This window comes from Entelurus aequoreus, linkage group LG23 (assembly GCF_033978785.1).
Source record: "Entelurus aequoreus isolate RoL-2023_Sb linkage group LG23, RoL_Eaeq_v1.1, whole genome shotgun sequence".
Classification (NCBI taxonomy): Eukaryota; Metazoa; Chordata; class Actinopteri; order Syngnathiformes; family Syngnathidae; genus Entelurus; species Entelurus aequoreus.
Genome location: NC_084753.1, coordinates 30,996,162 through 31,020,970, shown reverse-complemented (window position 1 = coordinate 31,020,970; position 24,809 = coordinate 30,996,162). Strand labels below are relative to the sequence as shown.

Sequence of the window (24,809 nt, the reverse complement as noted above, 5' to 3'; positions counted from 1 at the left end):
AACTGCAGCCTTCGTCATGATGTATTTGAAAAGCCCTGGTGTATTGCCACCAAGTTTGCTTTTGATTGGACTAAATGTGCATGTCAGCAGGTGTTTGTGTGTAGCCGGAGACTGTTTTGAAACTACACTTGCGTGGATGGAAATCGTTTTAACCCCGGATATGCGATTTTGAAACGATCTGTGTTTGTGAGGGTATGACCTTAGGCCAGTGTTTTTCAACATTTTTTGAGCCAAGGCACATTTTTTTTAATAAAGAAAATACGGAGGCACACCACCAGCAGAAAAGGTTAAAAAATGAAACTCCACCAGGTTGTCGTGCCTTATTTTGAGTTTGTTGTTGTTTTCCTGTGTGTAGTGCTTTAGTTCCTGTCTTGCGCTGTTATTTCGGTGACCCTTCCTTCCTGTTTTGTTGGTGTTTTCCTGTAGCAGCTTCACGCCTTCCTTTTCAGTGCTATTGCCTGACCTGCTTTGTGTTAGCAATCAAGACTACCGTAATTTCCGGACTATAAGCCGCTACTTTTCCCCCTCGTTCTGGTCCCTGTGGCTTATACAACGGTGCGGCTTATTTACGGCCTGTTCTTCTCCGACACCGACGAAGAGGATTTCGGTGGTTTTAGTACGCAGGAGGAAGACGATGACACAATGATTAAAGACTGACTTTTCATATACCGGTAGTAGGCTGGTTATTTTGATAACGTACAGGCGAGCACTTTGTATTACTTTGCACCGTAGTATTATTTGTACTCTGCACGAATGCTGTTCGCCATGTCAAAGATGTGAAAGTTTGATTGAATGATTGAAAGATTTATTGTTAATAAATGGGACGCTTTGCGTTCCCAAACAGTCATCTCTGTCCCGACAATCCCCTCCGTGGTAGCAGGAACCCCTATATACTACGGTAATTACACATCAAAACCCTGCGGCTTATAGTCGGGTGGGGCTTGTATATGGAGCAATCTGTATTTTTCCCTAAATTTAGCTGGTGCGGCTTACAGTCAGGTGCGGCTTATTGTCCGGAAATTACGGTATTTAAGTTGTGCGTACGCTATCCTTCTTTGTGGGGACATTGTTGATTGTCATGTACGGATTTACTTTGTGGACGCCATCTCTGCTCCACACGCTGTAAGTCTTTGCTGTCGTCCAGCATTCTGTTTTTGTTTACCGGTACTTTGTAGCAAGTTCAGTTTTACTTTCGTTTTGCATAGCCATCCCTACGCTTCAGTGCCGTTTCCTTTCCGTTTTGTTAATTTTTGGTTTAATCATTACATACTATTTTACCTGCACGCAGTCTCCCGCTGTGCTCTGCATATTGGGATCACGACAAACCATCTTTGACACATTACGACTTCTACAATCAATCAATCAGTTTATTTATATAGCTCTAAATCACAAGTGTCTCAAAGGGCTGCAAAGCAATGAACTACCTGCTGCCACCTACCGATATGGAGTATTACATGGTTACCCTGCCCAGCTCTACACAGCACAGACACTCAACAACGGCACATTTGCAGATTCTAATTATTGATTTGCAAAAAAAAATAATTTTGGACCAATTGGGTGAAGTTGCAAAATTTCCCACGGCACACCGGACAATATCTCACGGCACAGTGGTTGAAAAACACTGCCTTAGGCTACGGATCGTTTCAAGAACGCATATCCGGGGTTAAAACAATCTCCTTCCACGCAAGTGTAGTTTAAAAACTGTCTCTGTCTACACACAAACACATACACCTGTTGTCATATACATTTGGTCCAGTCAGAAGCGGACTTGATGGCATTATACCTTTTTGTTATTATAACAGTGATTGGCCTCTAATCGTGTTTGATTTCTCTCCTATGCAGCGTAACGTACTCTGCGGGACTGTGATTTATAATTACCAAGCTGATAGTAAACACTCACCAAGCAAACGTCTATTTATCCCTCTGCTCGTCTCCCATCCCACCTTGTCTATTTTTAGCCCGTCTCCCACTCTTTCATATCCACGTGCTGCACAAACACCGCAGCATGCTTCTTATTGAGTGGTCACAACACTCACACACACTCACTCACACACACAAGCTGATGTTGTTCGTCCTTCATGTGTCTTGCAGTCAAGCTGTTTGAGGTGATTGAGACGGAGAGGACGCTCTACCTGGTGATGGAGTACGCCAGCGGAGGTGAGCTGCCCTCCATGTTGCACCTGCACAACACTCACTAGATCAGGGGTCACCAACCTTTTTGAAACCAAGAGCGACTTCTTGGGTACTGATTAATGCGAAGGGCTACCAGTTTGATACACACTTAAATAAACTGCCAGAAATAGCCAATTTGCTCAATTTACCTTTAACTCTATGTTATTATTAATAATTAATGATATTTACACTTAATTGACCGGTTTAAAAGAGGAGAAAACACAAAAAAAATGACAATTCAATTTTGAAACATAGTTTATCTTCAACTTCGACTCTTTAAAATTCAAAATTCAACCGAAAAAAAGAAGAGAAAAACTAGTTAATTCGAATCTTTTTGAAAAAGTTAAAAAAATAATTTATGGAACATCATTAGTAATTTTTCCTGATTAAGATTAATTTTATAATTTTGATAACATGTTTTAAATAGGTTAAAATCCAATCTACACTTTGTTAGAATATATAACAAATTGGACCAAGCTATATTTCTAACAAAGACAAATCATTATTTCTTCTAGATTTTCCAGAACAAAAATTTTAAAAGGAATTCAAAAGACTTTGAAATAAGATTCAAATTTGATTCTACAGATTTTCTAGATTTGCCATAATATTTTTTTTTAATTTTAATTATAAGTTTGAAGAAATATTTCACAAACATTCTTCGTTGAAAAAACCGAAGCTAAAATGAAGAATTAAATTAAAATGTATTTATTATTCTTTACAATAAAAAAAATAAATTTACTTGAACATTGATTTAAATTGTCAGGAAAGAAGAGGAAGGAATTTAAAAGGTAAAAAGGTATATGTGTTTAAAAATCCTAAAATCATTTTTAAGGTTGTATTTTTTTCTTTTTAAAATTGTCTTTCTGAAAGTTATAAGAAGCAAAGTAAAAAAAAAATAATGAATTTATTTAAACAAGTGAAGACCAAGTCTTTAAAATATTTTCTTGGATTTTCAAATTCTATTTGAGTTTTGTCTCTCTTAGAATTAAAAATGTCGGGCAAAGCGAAACCAGCTTGCTAGTAAATAAATAAAATTTAAAAAATAGAGGCAGCTCACTGGTAAGTGCTGCTATTTGAGCTATTTTTAGAACAGGCCAGCGGGCTACTCATCTGGTCTTTACGGGCTACCTGGTGCCCGCGGGCACCGCGTTGGTGACCCCTGCACTAGATAGTCATAAGCTTTTTTTTTTTTTTTTTTTAATCATGGAAGTGTGCACAGACAGGCTGGTTTAGACCAGATTTCCACTGCATGTCTAACATGTCCAATTCCTCCTATTCAGCACTCACGTCCATAAAAAATACTCAACTTTTATTTTTCAAATCAAGCAGCGTCACACTCTAATGACCTCCACAGAAAACGTCTCTCCCCCAAATCGATTTCTTGGAAAAGGTCTCATTGTGACGGGCAAAAGTGGCGGCGAAGGCAGACGAAATCGCATTAGCCCTGAGACGAGCACTCTGATCAGAGGCCAATTGCATTAGTTCTTAATAAAGTCAATCTAACGTTTTTTTTTTCTTTTTTTGCTGAGGCATTGATTCTTACTTGGGATTCAAGCCGGACAGAAGAGTCGTAGGTCGTCTTCTCTGGTGCATTGTAATGAGCTGATTATTTCACCGCGTGACAAATATGTCAACAGGAAAAACGTCCATAATTTGCTGAGTTCGTATACAAAAAAATGTCTTAGCTGAATTTGAGATGAATAAGAGTGTACCAATACATGATATTTTTGGTAAGAACATTCACAGTACAAAGGCAGTAGCAGGAATGGATACCTGTAATATTTCAATTGATACGGTACCTATTCCCTGTACCTTGGAGTAGAAAGCGGTACTCAACGATGCTAGTTTTTGGTACTTTTGTGTGTGTGTATTTTGGGGTAATTAATGTAAATGTGTTTAATAGTAAAAAAAAATGTTTCAAGATGTAACACTGAGCTGATAATAGCACCGTATTTTCTGGACTATAGAGCGCACCCGTATATAAGCCGCACCCACTAAATTTTAAAATAAACATTTCCCCCCAAATATTAGCCGCACCAGTCTATAAGCTGCAGATATACCGTATTTTTCGGACTATAAGTCGCAGTTTTTTTTCATAGTTTGGCGGGGGGTGCGATTTATACTCAGGAGCGACTTGTGTGTAGGGATGATACTCGTAACCGGTTTTCCTGGTTGTTTGATAAGAAAAGAACCGAGTCCTCGGACTCAAATCCCTTTTTGAGAACCGGTACCCGTTATCGAGACCACTATAGTAAAGGAAAAGAGTTGATTCTTTATTCGAATCCCGTCCCGACCAGAAATGCTCCGTGGGACATCACAAGAAATGACGTCACGTAGCTCAGTTATTAGGCGCAGATAGCGAAAGCAGGAAAACAATGGACGGGAAAAAGCGCTCCAAGGTGTAATAAAGTTCAAAACAAAAGCTATAATCCATCGAATAACTTTACTGAGACCAACCGGAAACATAGCAACCAGGCTAGCAACGCACCTCCTTTACGGCAGCTGTCGCAACCTTCTTAAAACAACCGCAGCACATACATATATATACAACATATCTCCCTTTTTTAACTTTTGTTTTTCTTTCCTTGTAAACAAAACAAAATCACACTGTATATGTGTTGTCTGTCTAATTATAAATAATGCAGACGAGGCGTGTTGGCTGAGTTCTTGACGTTTACTTTCACAGCGTGGCAACATGCAACACTTCTCGGGGCTACCGCGCATGCTCGTAACTCCCGTTGCATGCTGGGTAGTGTAGTTGTTATATTCTCTAGCTCATAACATTTTTCCCCCTATAAAGAAATAATGTTAACTCAATAAAGTGTATTTCTTTTTTTAGCTTTAACTTTTCATTTTTTTAGCATTGTAACCACATTTGCAAAGAACTTTTCTCTTCATAGAATTTTCTTTCAATAAAGAAATAAAATGCAAAAATGTCAAAGCATCATAACAAACAGTTATGTCAAATAGCAGCAGAAGTGCACTTTTTGGAGAGCTGTATTATTTTCAGTTTTGTGCCCAAGGGACTGATTGTATTTAACACTATATTATTATTTATACACCTATAGTGATCACAGAGACAGGTTGTTTTTGTGTTACTGTATATATTTGTTTCTCTGAAAAATCCCACTTAATATACTTTGGGTAACAACAGTCAATATTTATTTATTTTATTAAATTTTTTTAGGTGGGTAACAGTCAATATTTATTTATTTATTAGATTTTATTTTTTTATTATATAATAAAAGTGAGCTTTTGTTAAACCAAATATTGTGTGTTTTTTTCCATATACAACAATGTATCTGGACTCGATAAGAGAATCGATAAGGAATCGGTTCGATAAGAGGATTCGATAATAGGCTCGAACTCGATAATTCCTTATCAAACATCATCCCTACTTGTGTGTGAAATTATTAACACATTACCGTAAAATATCAAATAATATTATTTAGCTCATTCACGTAAGAGACTAGACGTATAAGATTTCATGGGATTTAGCGATTAGGAGCGACAGATTGTTTGGTAAACATATAGCATGTTCTATATGTTATAGTTATTTGAATGACTCTTACCATAATATGTTACGTTAACATACCAGGCACGTTCTCAGTTGGTTATTTATGCCTCATATAACGTACACTTATTCAGCCTGTTGTTCACTATTCTTTACTTATTTTAAATTGCCTTTCAAATGTCTATTCTTGGTGTTGGCTTTTATCAAATAAATTTCCCCCAAAAATGCGACTTATACTCCAGTGCGACTTATATATGTTTTTTCCTTCTTTATTATGCATTTTCGGCCGGTGCGACTTATACTCCGGAGCGACTTATAGTCAGATAAATACGGTATACGTTGTGAAATTAGGTATTTACACCGAAAGATTTTATAAATGTTTATTTACATACGTTTTAATTGTTTCCAAACTGTGTCTGTAACACGGCATAAACAAAACAGAAGCCATCGTCATGGACCCACTAGCTGCGGAAGCCAGCTCTCCAATCAGCTAAACAGCTGTTTTGGTGACTTTACGAAAGTGAAACAATACAAAAATAATCCCATTGTAAGTTAACAATACTAACAAAGACACTCGTAATCGTGTTAGCATATTAGCTACTGCTAACGACGCTAGCTTCATTATATTACGATAGCACATACAAATGTGCATGAAAACACTCCTACAGACATCACACATTGGACGGTTTACTAATTGTGAATAGTTTTAGTTATATTGTAAAACTTCAAACGTTGTTTAGTGATGAATGAAGAATCCATACAAGTAGAAACGCTATGGAAGGCTGGAAGGCTAGAAGTCAAAACGGCAGTTGTACCTCCAGTTGAAGTGAAGTGAATTATATTTATATAGCGCTTTTCTCTAGAGACTCAAAGCGCTTTACATAGTGAAACCCATTATCTACATCTTTAAGTTACATTTAAACCAGTGTGGGTGGCACTGGGAGCAGCTGGGTAAAGTGTCTTGCCCAAGGACACAACGGCAGTGACAAGGAAAGCAGTAGCAGGGATCAAACTTGGAACCCTCAAGTTGCTGGCTACCAACCGAGCCACACCGCCCAAAAGCTTTAGTCCAAACATAAGGGCAATGCAGCGCTGCAGTACCTGCTGGGATCAGACTTGTCCAGAAATGGCGCCGAAGTACAAACAATAACACACCTATTCAGTGTATTTGCTTGTTTTTGTTGTTGTTGTTGTAGTTTTCTTTCCTTTTTGTATTATGAGTGTCAACGAAGAAAAATATATGAATTAGTCGCAGATGTTGTAATTTATGGGTTATATAGTTCATGTGTGATGATCATTCATAATTTGCATACTTGATTTAATTGCTGATAAATTAATCTATTATCATTTATAGTTAAAAAGAGTTCAAAGGGAATTGATTTGATTTATACATGTATTTGACATTGATTATTTGAGAAACACTGACACTGAATTGAGTTGTTTTCTACTTCATAGCCTAACAAAGGGTTAACTAAAATACTGCATGTTCCACAATTCATTGCGGCAAACCGGATGTTAAGCAGGTGCATTGTGGTTGTTGAGATTGAGCATTACGAGCCTACGGGTGAATGAATGAACGACAGATAACAAGATAAAAGGATCTATTTGTTCCTTTTTGTATGCCCATTTTTTTCTATATAAAGTACAACTTTATTTACGCATTTTCGACATCCTGTCCAATACTTTGATCGTAGTTAATCTATAGCACCGTCTAATTAGCCGCTGGAAAAAGTAGCGCCTTATTGTCCGGAATTTACGATAACTGTTACATCCAACTGTTGTAAATCTCATTTGCAAGTAAAATTGGCGATACTGATCTTTAGCATGTATATCAGAATCAGAATCAGAATAGTTTTTATTGCCATTGTTTGAGAACGGGTTCACAAACTAGGAATTTTTCTTGGTGCAATCGTGCAACATATAACACAGAATAGGTAACAAAATGAGCTGTAACTGAGCTAACAGATCTTGTTATTGTTCATGTGCCTGATGGCCGAAGGGAAAAACCTGTTCAGGTGGCGGGAGGTGCGGGTCTGGATGGACCGTAGTCTCCTGCCTGAGGGGAGAGGGGAGAATAGTTTGTGTATATATGGCATTGTGATTTATTGATATATGGCATATCCAATGTAAATTAGCAATAAGTTAGCCAGCTTGAAAAGTGGAGCCTTAATTTTAGTGTTTTCTGGAAGGCATGCTTGCGACGTTGGCATGGAAAATTGTAACATTACCTGTGGGCAATCCACTATGAATACGCCAAGTGCTTGAACTGGTGCCAAGTCTCCAACCGGATGTGAGGATGTGATACAAAGATGTCAAAATATGGCACCGTTTGACTTGACGTAAATTGGTACTCTGTAGTACTGACGAAATTGTGTCGGTACCTATGCCTATAGCTGGGTTGCATATGACGTCACGTCTGTTTTTCTTCTTGGCGGCCTTATTGACACGATGGTCAAGCAGTTTGAGCGTAGCAAAAAAACAAGTGAGAGTGAGTGTAGAGTTTGAGCAGAAAATACCGTACTGCTGTTCTGTTCTTGGGTGTGCTCGTCATTCAAATAGAGAGACAGTAAAGAGCTTTCATAGAGTCCCAAAAGAAGTGGTTCATAAAGGTATTAAAGTCAGGGAACAACGAAAGTGGTTTGAAGGAAATGGCTCTTAAAAATATCCCTTTCATCATTTTGTGGAATACAATCAGACCATGCCCGTGTCTGCAGAGATTACGTTTTGAAATGTTTGTTTGAAAATTTAAATTTGTTTGACAAACTTTCTGAATTTTCTACTATATTAGTAGTGTTTGAGAGCGGAACTAAACGTAAGAAAAGGACAAGAGATCGCATTAGTTTGTGTTCTTTTGTGGTTGCTATGTCTAAATATAACTGAAGACCTGCTTGTGCAAATAGAAGAAGAAGCATTGAATGGACTTTATTGTCATTATATTTGTATATAACGACATTAAGGACTCCAACTTAAGGTGCGGTAGTGGGAACAAATATGGGATAAAAATAAATTACACAAGAGGTAATAAAGATAAAACTAAGAATTGAAATAAACATACTTCTATCCAATTAAAAAAAATAAGCAATCCTGTACAATATATAAAACACTATACAAAATACAGGATACGGTACAATATACAGAGCAAGACAAGAGTACCGGAGTAATAAATAACAATCAGTGTCAGATGTATTGCACTCGATGTATTGCAAATAAACTAACATCATGTTGAGTCCTAGTAATAGGTATTGTGATTGTTGGTCCATTTCACAACTTATTTTCATTTTCCTATTTCACAACAAACTATGAGCTTAGTTGTTGTTGTGCAGGAAAGTCAAGTGCTTTATTCGACACGGGTGACCACATTGTTGCCTCTTTGGTGATATTCGTTAGCATCAAGAAAATATCCTTAATAGTTTTAATAAACTTGATGAATAAATCTCTCGTAGACTCAACAGCATATAATGAATCTTGATATCGCTAGCAATGAACTTCACACCATTAAAAACTGCAGATGTGAATTGTAGATTGGACTGATATTTGTAGCAGGAAATCAACTGCAAACAAACGTATCCTTTTTCTCATTAGCGTCACGATCACAGCAGCACAGCACTCGTTATGTAAATGAAATACGTTACTTAAAATCCAACTTTGTCTTTCACGGCTCGTTTAATTTGTGGGCCCTTCCACATGTAAAGACATGATGTGCCTCTATTACTTTCTCCTTTAAATCCTTGTGTCAAATGAAGTGAGGTAGTAGCGTCTTGGTGATAATGAATGGTTTAAATCTCTCAAAAATTATTTTTCTTAAGGGTCTATTAGGGGTGTAACGGTACACAAAAATGTCGGTTCGGCACGTACCTCGGTTTAGAGGTCACGGTTCCGTTCATTTTCGGTACAGTAAGAAAACAACAAAATGTACATTTTTTGGTTATTTATTTACCAAATTTGTAAACTATGACATAACATACATATACACACAGGGTCCATTGCCAGGGTTAATGTGGTCAACATATATAAAATAAAAACTAAATAAGATAAAACCTTTCTACATATAAAGTGCTTTTTTGATTGATTGATTGATTGAGACTTTTATTAGTAGATTGCACAGTACATATTCCGTACAATTGACCACTAAATGGTAACACCCCAATAAGTTGTTCAACTTTTTTAAGTCGGGGTCCACATTAATCAACATTAAACTGCCTCAAGTTGTTGCTCAGATTAAATAAAATGACAAAACATTTCTTCTACATATAAAAAGTGCAACATTAAACAGTTTCAAGTCACCTCAGCCTCAGATTAACTTTTCTTCCCCCGCCCCAGTCTGGCTAACTTGGCAGTAAGAGGATATATGGGCTCATTGTTCTTCCACCATAGAAGTGGGTCAAAATCTAGTTTTTAAAACAATATGGTCTTAAATCTGCTCTATAAAAAACATTTGTTATTGCTTTAGCCCTGCCTGACTCGCGCGAGGAGAGGCTGCTTGTGGGAGCTGTTTGCTCGTCTTTATCTTCGTTGAAGCGATGTTCACTTGGGGGTGGTGCCGCTTCAAATGGGTTAGCATGTTTGACGTGTTGGCAGAAGCATGCCTTACCGCTGCTGAACAATGTCGGCAAACCTCCGTCCTTCATTGTTGTATCGAACCGCGCAGCCAAAGTGTTCCCAAACGGGAGATCTTAACGAGGCAGGAGGGTCTTCCAGCTCTGGCTTTTATATGTTGTCGTTGCTAACATGCCGTGTGTTGTGCCTCGGTGTGCATTGTTTACACAACGTGCGGTACGCTACTTAATATGTCCGTGTGGAAACTCGTTCGGTACACCTCCGAACCGAAACCCCCGTACCGAAACGGTTCAATACAAATACACGTACCGTTACACCCCTAGGGTCTATAAATGCATGCCATCCCATTCTAAACCTTTCCAAATACGCCCAAATTTGCACTTAAGCAGATGAATAAACCGTAGCCTAATTGGACTCTGGACCATCGCCTGAAACCCAGACATACCTCAAGTTCACGTGTTTACAACTAGGGATGATGTTTGATAAGAAATTATCAAGTTTGAGCCTGTTATTGAATCCTATTATCGAACCGATTCCTTATCGATTCTCTTATCGAGTCCAGATAGGTTGTTGTACACTACCGTTCAAAAGTTTGGGATCACCCAAACAATTTTGTGGAATAGCCTTCATTTCTAAGAACAAGAATAGACTGTCGAGTTTAAGATGAAAGTTCTCTTTTTCTGGCCATTTTGAGCGTTTAATTGACCCCACAAATGTGATGCTCCAGAAACTCAATCTGCTCAAAGGAAGGTCAGTTTTGTAGCTTCTGTAACGAGCTAAACTGTTTTCAGATGTGTGAACATGATTGCACAAGGGTTTTCTAATCATCAAATAGCTTTCTGAGCCAATGAGCAAACACATTGTACCATTAGAACACTGGAGTGATAGTTGCTGGAAATGGGGCTCTATACACCTATGTAGATATTGCACCAAAAACCAGACATTTGCAGCTAGAATAGTCATTTACCACATTAGCAATGTATAGAGTGTATTTCTTTAAAGTTAAGACTAGTTTAAAGTTATCTTCATTGAAAAGTACAGTGCTTTTCCTTCAAAAATAAGGACATTTCAATGTGACCCCAAACTTTTGAACGGTAGTGTATATGGAAAAAAACACAATATTTGGTTCAACAAATCACTTCACATTCTCTACTGCTCGCTACTATAGTATTACCATATCTGAGTTATTGTGCAGAAATGTGGGGAAATAACTACAACATTCGTTAACCGTGTTACAAAAAAGATCCATTAGACTGATACATAATGTTGGATATAGAGAACATACAAACACTTTATTTATTTATTGAGTCAAAAATATTAAAGTTTAATGATTTGGTAAAATTGCAAACCGCTAAAATGATGTGGAATTAAATGATGGAATGGATTAAGCAAAGAAGTTCAACATTGTACTGATATGATCCAGTTTAAGAGGTTGTTCAAAATAATAGTGCTTACAAAGTACAAAGAAGAAGAATTATGAGAAATACCTTCAACCTTATTGAAAATAAGATATTCTTCATCTCAGTATATTAATAATGACTGAATTAATTAATTACATATTACAAAACTGTTGTATATACTGATTCACAGATATTTTATTATAAAAATGTCAGTAAATGATGTATATATTTGTATGAAGTGGGAAAGGGGAAGGATTAAATAAGCTTTACTTCTTCTTACTCCTGTAAAGTGAAATGATATGAAACTGTGATGTATTATGATGTGGTCGGATCATGTTTTGTTTAGTTATGTTCTGTTAGTTTTGGACTTCCTTAGTTGTTTTGTGCACTTCGGGGGTTGGTTTTAGTCACCATGGTTACTTATGATTTTCACCTGCCTTGTACGCGCACCTGTTGCTCATCAGAGACTCTATTTAAGCCTGCCTTTTCAGGTCACTCGTCGTGGCTTCATTGTTTGCATTTGCAACAGTTATGTTGGCATTCTGGTTTTCGAGCTCATAATTCCTATGCTAAAGTCACCTTAGCTTCTAGTATTCATGTGCTAAGTAAGTTTTTGCTTTAGCTTCTCGTGCGAACGGCACGCTTTCCTTTTGTTTCGTTCCTGTCTGTTGTAATGTGTATGACTTATGAGAAATAAATCATCTCCTACCTGCACGCTTTCGTCCGGAGCCGTCAGTTTTGCGTCCCGGGAACAAACCGCAGCACGCTGCACGCCACCGTGACAAATGACTATGTGACGTCATTTCTTGTGATGTCTCACGGGGCATTTCTTGTCGGGGCGGGATTCGTTCCCAGGGATTCGAATAAAAAACCAACTCTTTTTCTTTACTATAGTGGTCTCGATAACGGCTACCGGTTCTCAAAAAGGGATTTGAGTCCGAGGACTCGGTTCTTTTCTTATCGAACAACCTAGAAAACCGTGTTTGAGCATCATCCCTATTTGCAACCCAGCAGTTGATATTTTTAATTGATTGGACAATTACCTATGTGTATTTTGTTTTAAAAATCACTAAAGCTTCCTAAACATTATGTATTATACGCGAAATGAACCAAACGGCAACCTTAAAACCGAGGTACGCTCAAACCAACTTATTACAGTTTTAAAGGCCTACTGAAACCCACTACTACCGACCACGCAGTCTGATAGTTTATATATCAATGATGAAATCTTAACATTGCAACACATGCCAATACGGCCGGGTTAACTTATATAGTGCAATTTTAAATTTCCCGGGGAACTTCCGGTTCAAAACGCCTTTGGAGGATGACGTGACGTGACGTCGCGAGGTCCACGGAAGTGTTTGTACCCTTTTGGACACAATACACAGAGCTCTGTTTTCTTCGACAAAATTCCACAGTATTCTGGACATCTGTGTTGGTGAATCTTTTGCAATTTGTTTAATGAACAATGGAGGCTGCAAAGAAGAGCGTTGTAGGTGGGATCGGTGTATGCGGCTGGCTGTAGCAACACAACAAGGAGGACTTTGTTGGATAGCAGACGCGCTAGCGGCGAACTCACCTTGACTTCCTACGTCTCCGGGCCGCCGACCGCATCGTCGATCGCTGGAACGCAGAGGAGGGCTGGCTGGCGTAGGTGGAGCGCTAATGTTTTTATCATAGCTCTGACGAGGTCCCGTTTTTAAGTTAGCATCGTTAGCAACAGCATTGCTAGGCTTCGACAGGCGTCGAATACACATTAACCGTGTATTTACATGTCCAGTGTTTGGTTCGGTGTCTCCTGATAGTAGTATTGTTGATCTTCTGTCTATCCTTCCAGTCAGGGATTTATTTATTTTGTTTCTATCTGCATTTGAGACAGATGCTATCACGTTAGCTCATGCTAAAGAGCTTCGTCGATGTATTGTCGTGGAGATAAAAGTCACTGTTAATGTCCATTTTGCCTTCTCGACTCTCATTTTCAAGAGGATATAGTATCCGAGGTGGTTTAAAATACAAATCCGTGATCCACAATAGAAAAAGGAGAGAGTGTGGATTCCAATGAGCCAGCTTGTACCTAAGTTACGGTCCGAGCGAAAAAAGATATCTCTTGAACTGCATTCTAGTCCGTCACTCTAACGTTCCTCATCCACGAATCTTTCATCCTCGCTCAAATTAATAGGGTAATCGTCACTTTCTCGCTCCTAATATCTCTCGCTCCATTGTAAACAACGGGGAATTGTGAGCAGCACTACCGCTTGTGACGTCACGCTACTTCCGGTAGGGGCAAGGTTTTTTTATCAGCGAGCAAAAGTTGCGAACTTTATCGTCGATTTTCTCTACTAAATCCTTTCAGCAAAAATATGGCAATATCGCGAAATTATCAAGTATGACACATAGAATGGATCTGCTATTCCCGTTTAAATAAAAAAAAATTAATTTCAGTAGGCCTTTAAAGGATAAACAACTTTGAAAGGTCGCTGTCTAAGCTGCATGCCTCCCAGTGCTCTACACATGTAATGTCTGTGGAGGATGAGTCAGAATGTCGATGAGATGTTGCTTTTCTCGGCCTCTAAAGTTGACTGGCGCCCTCGCAGGTCAGCGTGCTGAGTGGGAGAATGAATGTCAAGGATTCTGGGGGGGAAAAGACAGCTCTCTATGTTTCTTTAATCCGGTTTCAGTTTTCACAAGCATCACCCCGTTTCCCCCGAGAAGTGTCTGCTGTGGGAAGAGTGTCGTCGCACAGCAGCAGCGTGTACCCGCAGGAGAGGCTCCATGTGCAACAAGCGGTCGTAAAAGCGCCCCCGAACACGCACATGGGGCGAACAGCTGTCTTGTATTTTTTTCTCTCACGGCTTTCTTTCCTTTGTCTTTGCAGGAGAGGTCTTCGACTACCTGGTAGCACATGGAAGAATGAAGGAAAAAGAGGCCAGGGCTAAATTTAGACAGGTACCCAGCTTTTACCCCTCTTGCTGTGCTCTGCTTTCACGCCTCTGCACCCGAGACCGCTCTCGTCCTGGGGGCGTTGGTCAAAATGCCGTCATCCGTCTCGGTTTTTGATAAGTCACACGTCTCCGGCAAGACCCTTGTAATTGGGCCCGTGCTGTGGTAACGTTAATCGGTGTCACGTGGCGTATTAAAGAGACCTGCGTTCGTCAACGAGCCACGAAAATAAAGCTGATTTGCATAACAGATCAGTTATTTCCAAATGGTGTCATTCGCACAATATGCCAAATAAAATACATTTTTAAAACCAGAGTAAGGCTTTAGCAGGGTGCGTTTTAGTATTACCTTTGGCAGGAAAGATGTGTCAAACCAAAAGGTAGCTGTGCTTAAAGAGGAACAGCACTTTTTTTGGAATTTTGCCTCGTCTCAATCATTATGAAAGACTTGACGACAGCTAGATTCTTTTAATAATGCATTCTAACTAGAGATGTCCGATAATATCGGCCGATAAATGCTTTAAAATGTAATATCGTAAATTATCGGTATCCGTTTCAACCTCCCGATTTTCCCGGGAGACTCCCGAATTTCATTGCCCCTCCCGAAAATCTCCCGGGGCAACCATTCTCCCGAATTTCTCCCCATTTCCACCAGGACAACAATATTGGGGGCGTGCCTTAAAGGCACTGCCTTTAGCGTCCTCTACAACCTGTCGTCAAGTCCGCTTTTCCTCCATACAAACAGCGTGCCGGCCCAATCACATAATATATGCGGCTTTTACACACACATAAGTGAATGCAAGGCATACTTTGTCAACAGCCATACAGGTCACACTGAGGATGGCCGTATAAAAAACTTTAACACTCTTACAAATATGCGCCACACTGTGAACCCACACCAAACAAGAATGACAAACACATTTCGGGAGAACCTCCGCACCGTAAGACAACATAAACACAACAGAACAAATGCCCAGAACCCCTTGCAGCACTAACTCTTCCGGGACGCTACAATATACACCAAACACCCCCCCTCCCCCCCATCTCCCGAATTCGGAGGTCTCAAGGTTGGCAAGTATGCTCTAGTATACTCTGGACTGAAGCTGTGTGCCTTCATTTTTTTTGTAGCTGGTGTTTTGAGGCATGTTTAAAAAATAAAAATAAAAAATGCACTTTGTGAAAGTCAAAGTATCGTATTTCCCATAGTTGTAGTGGGTATTAGGATTATCTCAGGGAGAGCATGTCCCAAATTCCAAGCTGCTGTTTTGAGGCATGTTTAAAAAAATAATGCACTTTATCGGTGCATTATTAGCCATTATCGGACATCTCTAATTCTAACTTGTAAATAAATGTAAAAAGTCACCCTACAACAGAACCAATGGGAGGTCCTCTATTCCGCCCATAAAACCCAATAAATACCCATTCAAAAAGCGCCAACAATGCTCCATTTAAGTTAAAGTTAAAGTACCAATGATTGTCACACACACTAGGTGTGGTGAAATTTGTCCTCTGCATTTGACCCATCCCCTTGTTCACCCCCTGGGAGGTGAGGGGAGCAGTGGGCAGCAGTGGTGCCACGCCCGGGAATCATTTTTGGTGATTTAACCCCCAATTCCAACCCTTGATGCTGAGTGCCAAGCAGGGAGGTAATGGGTCCCATTTTTATAGTCTTTGGTATGACTCGGCCGGGGTTTGAACTCACAACCTACCGATCTCAGGGCGGACACTCTAACCACAAGGCCCCTAAGTAGGTCAGGTTTACATTTGGCGACTTGAATAATAACCAAGTATTAGTGGTATTGTTATTATAAGCGCTAACGCAGACAAACTTATTTAGAGCGGTGACGTGATCACTGGCGTGTGGACCTCTATTGACATGGAGTGGTCTAATGTTTCCTCGCTTCCCTTCTCCGTGGAAGTTTATTCTAGATCGTAAATTATGCCTCTTAACCGGACAGAAGAAGGCTGAGTAGGTATTCCGACAAGTTGGTACACTTTGCATTCCGATTTAGATCCAGGAGTGGCGAGAACGACACAAAAAGACGCTTTTTTTGCGGGGATTATGAGATATTCTTCATCTAAATTAGAATATAAGAACATCCTAGCAGTCTGCATCCAAATGACAGCAGACCTTGTACAGTAAGTGGTTGTGTTGTGTTTGTTGGCTCTCATAAAGTCTGCGGTGAGTAATAATCAGTGATGAAGAAAAAGAAGAGAACGTTGTGATGCGTTTTTTAAGTTAATGTGCCGCATATGCTTAAAATGATCAAAATATGTCAATATTAAATGTTATTATGAATGTGCCTGTTACTACATTACATATATATATACTTACATATATATGTAAGTATTCGTTGTGGCTTGTGCTCCCCTTTGAGACTATATAAATAAACATTGATTGATTGATTGATAGATTGACATCATGTATATAAACCTTAATGGAGGTGTTTGGTTCTTTTAAGTGCTTTATAGGCAGAATAGAGCAGCTTTCGTACGCTCCATTGTAAGCGGACTTTTGATCGAATTTATTTAATAGTTAGAATGCATTTAAAAAATACATCCGTCATGTCTTTCATAATTGTGAACGATGGGCAAAATAAAAATAAAAATGTGAAGTTCCCCTTTTAGCTGTTTTTTTTCTTTCCTGCAGATTGTATCAGCGGTACAGTACTGCCACCAGAAGCACATTGTCCACAGAGACCTCAAGGTGAGTACGTACACACACATACACACACACACACACACACACACACACACACACACACACACACACACACACACTTACACACAAACATGCGAGCGCCAAACTACCAGCAGATTATCTCCCCTAAAGCTGAAGAACCAGTTTTGTTACTAATGATGTGCAGCCTCAGCACAGCAGAATGCTCTGTGGCCTCATGAGAGCCACCAGTATCCAGCAGGAAGACCTTCACCGAGGCTTAACATTTATCATCAGTGAGAGAGCCACCGTTGTTCAGGATCTGAGTATCGAAAAGGAGGTCATGTTATACCCAGAACCGCAGGTGTACAATTGTAATAGGATCCAACATTTGCTAATGACAATCCAATCTGATAAGATTTGACAGAGATATAAGCGTCTCCACATATTTCACAATCTGTCTGGTTTTAATCTTGGTTTGACATTTCAGTAAGGATGTAACTATATCAAAATGTCGATATTATCAATTATTAAAGGCACGGTACGATATTATTGTGGTATATGGCCAAAAACAAAATGCCATAAAATGTTGTAAAAAAACATTTACTGTAATTCAACACAGATATAATGCTCAAATACTCTAATCATATTTATTACTACAAACATGGATTTTTTGTGCAAATAATTATGCGGGAACATCTAATGATTCAAGCAAATATTAAAACAACATACAGTAACTTACAGTTGATGTCTTTAAAGTGACAATGTTAGCATCATAACTAGAGATGTCCGATATTATCGGCCGACAAATGCTTTAAAATGTAATATCGGAAAATATCGGTATCAGTTTCACAAAGTAAAATTTATGACTTTTTAAAACGCTGCTGTACGGAGTGGTACACGGACGTAGGGAGAAGTACAGAGCAGAATTTCAGTACCCCTCCCGAAAATCTCCCAGGGGCAAACATTCTCCCGAATTTCTCCCGATTTCCACCCAGACAACAATATTGGGGGCGTGCCTTAAAGGCACTGCCTTTGTGTGCCGGCCCGATCACATAATATCTACGGTTTTTCACACACACAAGTGAATGCCATGCATACTTGGTCAACAGCCATACAGGTCACACTGAGGGTGGACGTATAAACAACTTTAACACTGTTACAAATATGCGCCACACTGTGAACCCACACCAAACAAGAATGACAAACCCATTTCGGGAGAACATCCGCACCGTAACCCAACATAAACACAACAGAACAAATACCCAGAACCCCTTGCAGCACTAACTCTTCCGGGATACTACAATATACACCCCCTACCCCCCACCCCAACCCCGCCCACCTCAACCTCCTCATGCTCTCTCAGGGAGAGCATGTCCCAAATTCCAAGCTGCTGTTTTGAGGCATGTTAAAAAAAATAATGCACTTTGTGACTTCAATAATAAATATGGCAGTGCCATGTTGGCACTTTTTTCCATAACTTGAGTTGATCTATTTTGGAAAACCTTGTTACATTGTTTAATGCATCCAGCGGGGCATTACAACAAAATTAGGCATAATAATGTGTTAATTCCACGAGTGTATATATCTGTATTGGTTGATATCGGAATCTGTAATTAAGAGTTGGACAATATCGGATATCGGCAAAAAAGCCATTATCGGACATCTCTAATCATAACTCAACAGACATTTTCAGGAAATATTTTAAAAAACTAAATAATTCCTCTTATCTACTACAAGTACGAACACACTTCAGTTCTTACTTACGGCGTTCCACGCCCCCACTTTGTGCAGAGGATTCTGGGAGATATGGTTTATAGTCTGACCCAGGCCAACGGTAAAGCGCCGCAAAAAATCACATCCACCAAGTTTTTGATTGATACCGTCACACGTCACGGCATCATTGTGAAGACTTTGAAACCGTAACACCGCGGTATCTACAAAAGCGTTACCCTCTACATTTCAGCCTCTTCGTACACAACCTTGGCCGAGGTAATGAGTAGGCCTGGACCAATAACACATTTTGCTTGGAGATGTATCGACCTAAAAATTATTGCCGATAAACAATATTTTATGAGACCAAATAAACCATTAATGTAATGATAACACATAATATGTATATCCTATCAAATGCAGTAAACTTGTATTTCTCCTGTATTTTAACATTGTAGTTGTAATGAAAGCATTTAAATCTCCAAGTTAAATAAAACAAACAAACAATAACAATAAAATATACTTACTGTTAGCAAAATGTTGCACTTGAATAAAAATGACAATCAAAAGCAATACAATATCTTAAGAAGGTGATTGGGGGACCTCGTATATACACAAGCAAAACAATAAATAAAATAGCTAAATAAAGTATTGCCAAACAAAGTTGCACTTCAATATTGAACATGTCGCCGGAGGTCGAGTTGTACTTTACTTAACTGACAATCAAGTTAGGACCTTTTGTAAACAAAAGTGCAAAGTAACAATATTAACACTACAGATTTATTAAAAGCTCATTTGGAAAAACAACTTAAATTTGGCAGATTTGGACTGAGAAACACTGACATGACAGCACTTTTAGAAGAATGGTAGTTGTAAAACATTATTACATGGCAGAAAAAAGGTATTAAATTGGCAATGTATTTACCCACACTTTCTATAAAAGCACATTATTTTTGCACTTTTGTGTTTACACTGACCTGGCTTGTTCACCAAACGCGGAGTGAGTGTGGACTGTCGTGGTTGTGTTCCAAGTGAGCGTGCAGGTTTTGGGCAAACTGGCTCCTCGCTGTCGATAGTCTCATCTTGTTCCAAAGGTTTATACTGACATATTCCCACATTGGTGTGGTGGAATTTGGTTTTGTGATCATGTTGTCCAAGTTAGCTGCTACACGCTAACTAGTTGCACTATGTGACGCTTTTTCAGTGATGTACCCCCTGTGAAATTTGTTTTAATTCAAGTACCCCCTAATCAGAGCAAAGCATTTTTGGTTGAAAAAAAGAGATAAAGAAGTAAAATAGAGCACTATGTCATCAGTTTCTGATTTATTAAATTGTATAACAGTGCAAAATATTGCTCATTTGTAGTGGTCTTTCTTGAACTATTTGGAAAAAAAGATAGGTTTTTATTTATATTTATAAAGGATTTTTGAATTGTTGCTATTTTTTGAAATTTTAAAAAAATCTCACGTACCCCTTGGCATACCTTCAAGTACCCCCCGGGGTACGCGTACCCCCATTTAAGAACCACTGCGCTAGCGGGCCAGCGGCCCAATGTCGCTGCACAAAGAGTCAAAGATTATTAATAAGGACAAGATGATTCCCCCTAGGGCTGGGCGATATGGCCTTTTATTAATATCTCGATATTTTTAGGCCATGTCACGTTACACGATGTATATGTCGATATTTTGCTTTAGCCTTGAATGAACGCTTGATGCATATAATCACAGCAGTATGATGATTCTATGTGTCTACATTAAAACATTCTTGTTCGTACTGCATTAATATATGCTCATTTTAAACGTTCATGCAGAGAGGGAAATCACAACTAAGTCAATTGACCAAAAGTGTATTTATTAAACAGTTATCAAGCAGTGGCACAAACATTCATGTAATTTCCAAAACAGAAAGTGCAAGATTGTCAGACATTTTAAAACAAGCTATTAGTGCACTTTTGTGAATGATGTCACTAAGATGACATATCAAAACAACACTAAACTAAAGTGCACTTTTTGTACAGAACACCAATACAATAGTTTAAAACGAATAAAGTGCACTTTTGTGCATGATGTCACACAAGATATTTCAATAAGTGTCAAATAAAAATGAGCTGCATTATAGGAAATCATATAGTGTATGTCCTTCGCTATGTGGTAGGTTCCTGCGGACGTTATCTCCTTCTGTTGTTGACTATTTTTTTTTATACGGTGTTGATCTGGAAATAGTTGCTTCGGCCTTTTGTGGGTGTGGCACCGGCCGGAGATGTTGACATGCGGAGATTCAAGCACTCTTCATTCTCTAGCGGGTGACTTTTCAAATGATGCTACATTAGCAGTGCTGCTACTTTTTGTAGCAACGCTTTTGCCGCATAAATGTTGAATATATTCCCGCTTGAAGCCAAACCACCGCCAGACGATGGATCCCGTGCTGTTTTTCTTGGTAATTAATTCTTCCTCCATTTGTTGCCAGATTCGCACCTTCTCTCTCTCGTATTACCACCCGCAGCTCACCGCTAGCATCACAACTAACGTTACCATGTCGCTACCTCTCTGCTCCGCGGGAGCGTGTGACGTTGCACACGTGACGTGTGTAAGAAGGTGCGCTTGGTTTACGTCTCTGTGAGAAGGAGAGACGAGAGTGCAGTGTTTCCCATAAACTGCCAAGATACCTGTGGCGGTGGGGGCGTGGCTATTGGCGTGGTCACCATGACCTCATCGAGTAATTTGCATAATTTACTACAATGATATGATTTTCTCTAAAAAGGCTCAAAAAATGTATATTTACTAATTAATAATAACAGTTTTGTTTTAAACGTCCATCCATCCATCCATTTTACAATATGATTACAACACTTTATGTACATATTTATATACAGATTTGAACAATAAGTTATTCACTGAAATATATTTATTAATTGTGGTTCTTACAAAAAATATATCTTATAAAATACAAAAGTTAAAATGTCTCTTAAAGCTCTGCCCCTTTAATTAGTGCATACTAAATAATTTAACTTTAGCCTACTACTACAACCATATTATTTACCAGCAACATAAAGTGAAACAGAGGCAGAAGTGTCCTGCCACAGTCAGTAACAAATAAACAGAAAACAGTAGTGGTCAAATACAAATAAGGCAACAAGAGAAGTATCCTACATTTCTCTTTTGTAAAGTAAATCTGAACAGCCTATATGGGCATCTACATCAACTATATGATTTGCCTGAGAAGCTGGACAGGACAAAAAAATGTAAAAAAAAATTTTTTTTAATTGTTTTTTTATTTGTGGCGGACGTAATTCTTTCGTGGCGGGCCGCCACAAATAAATGAATGTGTGGGAAACACTGGAGTGGGAAACGCATGCAGTGTAATGCCCCCAGCTAAAAGCAACTGCGTGAGAATGTATACTCGAATATCATGATATAGTCATTTTCTATATCGCACAGACACAAACCCGCGATATATCGAGTATATCGATATATCGCCCAGCCCTAATTCCCCCCCCTTCTTTTCATTCCGCTATGGCACTGACGCGCGTAGCCGCTAAAAGCGATGAAAAGTGTGAATGCTCTTGAAGCATGCACATGGCGATTTAATTTCCCTTTGTCTGTTAATTGCCTTATCGAATATCGGCCCAGACCTAGTAATTAGCAAAACAAGGTCCAGCAGTTTTCAGATGATATAAGTCCTTATCTTCCTCTATGGTGTCATGAAATATTCAAATAAGAAATGAGTGTCCACCTTTCGAGGCTGATTAAGTCTGACTCACGTTGTCTAGAAAGGTCAGAGTGAAGCACGCACATGCACTTAATGCATCTGAGCGTAACATGTCTTCCACTACACGAGCATTTCACGTAGAAATCTCCATGCTCGTGTGGGTATGGCCTTGCAGCGTCCTCATGGAATGCTATGAATGATCCATGAGTGTGCTCGTCTGTGTTTGCCGACACGTCACGCTTATTAGCGGTGTCCTCTGAGTCGTGTATAAAGAGAGCATGGCCAACTCGGTTTCAGGCCATCTCCTCAATGATTGGTCAAAAGGCGCTCACGTGACTGCTACTAACTTTGAGCTGATGCTATGGGCTTCCCCGGAAAGAAGACAAGTGTGGGAAGTGAAGGTTTGCCAACAACACTGTAGAGCAGGGGTGTCAAACTCAAATAGAGAGTGGGCCAAAATTTAAAACTGAACAAAGCCGCGGGCCTAGGTTGAACAAATTAACCTTTTAATAGGGACTCAAACAAGTTTTGCATTGAATATTGAACAAGCAAGGCTTATATAACTTTATAGTGACATGCAAAATCGAGTTTCAAATAATAATAATAATTCAAAAATATCAATGGCATATCAAATAAAATTTAAATAAAAATTGAATGCCTCTTTTCTATTTACAGCCTTCTGAGGTAAATATCAACATAAACTTTTTCCACAGGCTAATAATACATTTGAAAATAAAAGAATGAATGAATCAAACATTCAAGCCTTGAAGTAGCAAGAGAAAGTGCATGAATAAAACTTTAATTATTGCTCAGTTTGCGACACGGATTTGCTTTAACACTGAATATGGAACAAGCAACGCTTATATAACTTAATAGTGCCAAATCAACTTTCAAAAAACAAACAAAAACATCAATGGTATATTAAATGCAATTTAAATAAAAAATTGAATGCCTCTTTTCTATTTGCAGCCTTCTGAGGTAAATATCAACATTAACTTGGTGGGCGGGGGCAGCGTTGGGCGGGCGAGGTTTGGTGGTAGCGGGGGGTGTATATTGTAGCGTCCCGGAAGAGTTAGTGCTGCAAGGGGTTCTGTGTATTTGTTCTGTTGTGTATATGTTGTGTTACGGTGCGGATGTTCTCCCGAAATATGTTTGTCATTCTTGTTTGGTGTGGGTTCACAGTGTGGCGCATATTTGTAACAGTGTTAAAGTTGTTTATACGGTCACCCTCAGTGTGACCTGTATGGCTGTTGACCAAGTATGCCTTGCATTCACTTGTGTGTGTGTCAAAGCCGCATATAGTATGCGACTGTGCCGGCACGCTGTTTGTATGGAGGAACAGCGGACGTGACGACAGTTTGTAGAGGACGTTGAAGGCAGTGCCTTTAAGGCACGCCCCCAATATTGTTGTCCGGGTGGAAATCGGGAGAAATTCGGGAGAATGGTTGCCACGGGAGATTTTCTGGAAGGGCACTAAAATTCGGGAGTCTCCCGGGAAAATCGGGAGGGTTGGCAAGTATGAGTATTAGCGGTGAATGCTGGGTTACAGCGGCACCTCTGCTGTATAATACCGGCGGGCCAGCTCTAATGTTAATTTGATATCGCCTCAAGGGCCAAATGAAATTACACGGCGGGCCAAATTTGTCCCGCAGGCCAGAGTTTGACACCCATGCTGTAGAGCCACTGACTACAGCGTCTGGTGCTAGGTAAACACACGACATGACGTCTGCGGTTTGTTCAGGAGAGAACACACAGAAGCTAATACAAGTCATAACAGAAGAAATTAATCAATTAAAGAGATGGTTTGACAAAAACAGACTATCTTAGAATCAGTAAAACTAAAATAATGCAATTCGGTAACAGTAGACTACAAATAGACGGACATTGAAAGAGTAAATGGATGTAATAATAGATGAGGAAATTAACTGGAAATCTCATTATGAAGTGTACAACATAAAGTGGCAAGAAATACATCAATAATGATTAAAGCAAAATATGTTCTCGACCAAAAATCACTCAATATTCTCTCCTGATGGCCAGTGTTACCATATCTGTATAACTACAAAAGTACACCTATTCACTGTGCATGTTACAAAAAAGAAAGATCAGTTGGAATAATACTTAACGATACAAGGATTACAAGTTGA

The 24,809-nt window shown here is 39.1% G+C and overlaps 1 protein-coding gene across 13 annotated transcripts in view; it reads left to right on the top strand.

Moving 5' to 3' along the window:
* Window positions 1-24,809, top strand: part of LOC133640913 (MAP/microtubule affinity-regulating kinase 3-like) — a 113,388-nt gene that overhangs the window by 46,326 nt on the left and 42,253 nt on the right. For all 13 annotated transcript variants that reach the window (XM_062034600.1, XM_062034601.1, XM_062034602.1 and 10 more), the window contains 3 exons: window positions 2,092-2,157; window positions 14,519-14,589; window positions 17,233-17,289. In XM_062034600.1, coding sequence (XP_061890584.1) covers window positions 2,092-2,157; window positions 14,519-14,589; window positions 17,233-17,289 — 194 coding nt within the window. The remainder of the gene's footprint in view (window positions 1-2,091; window positions 2,158-14,518; window positions 14,590-17,232; window positions 17,290-24,809) is intronic.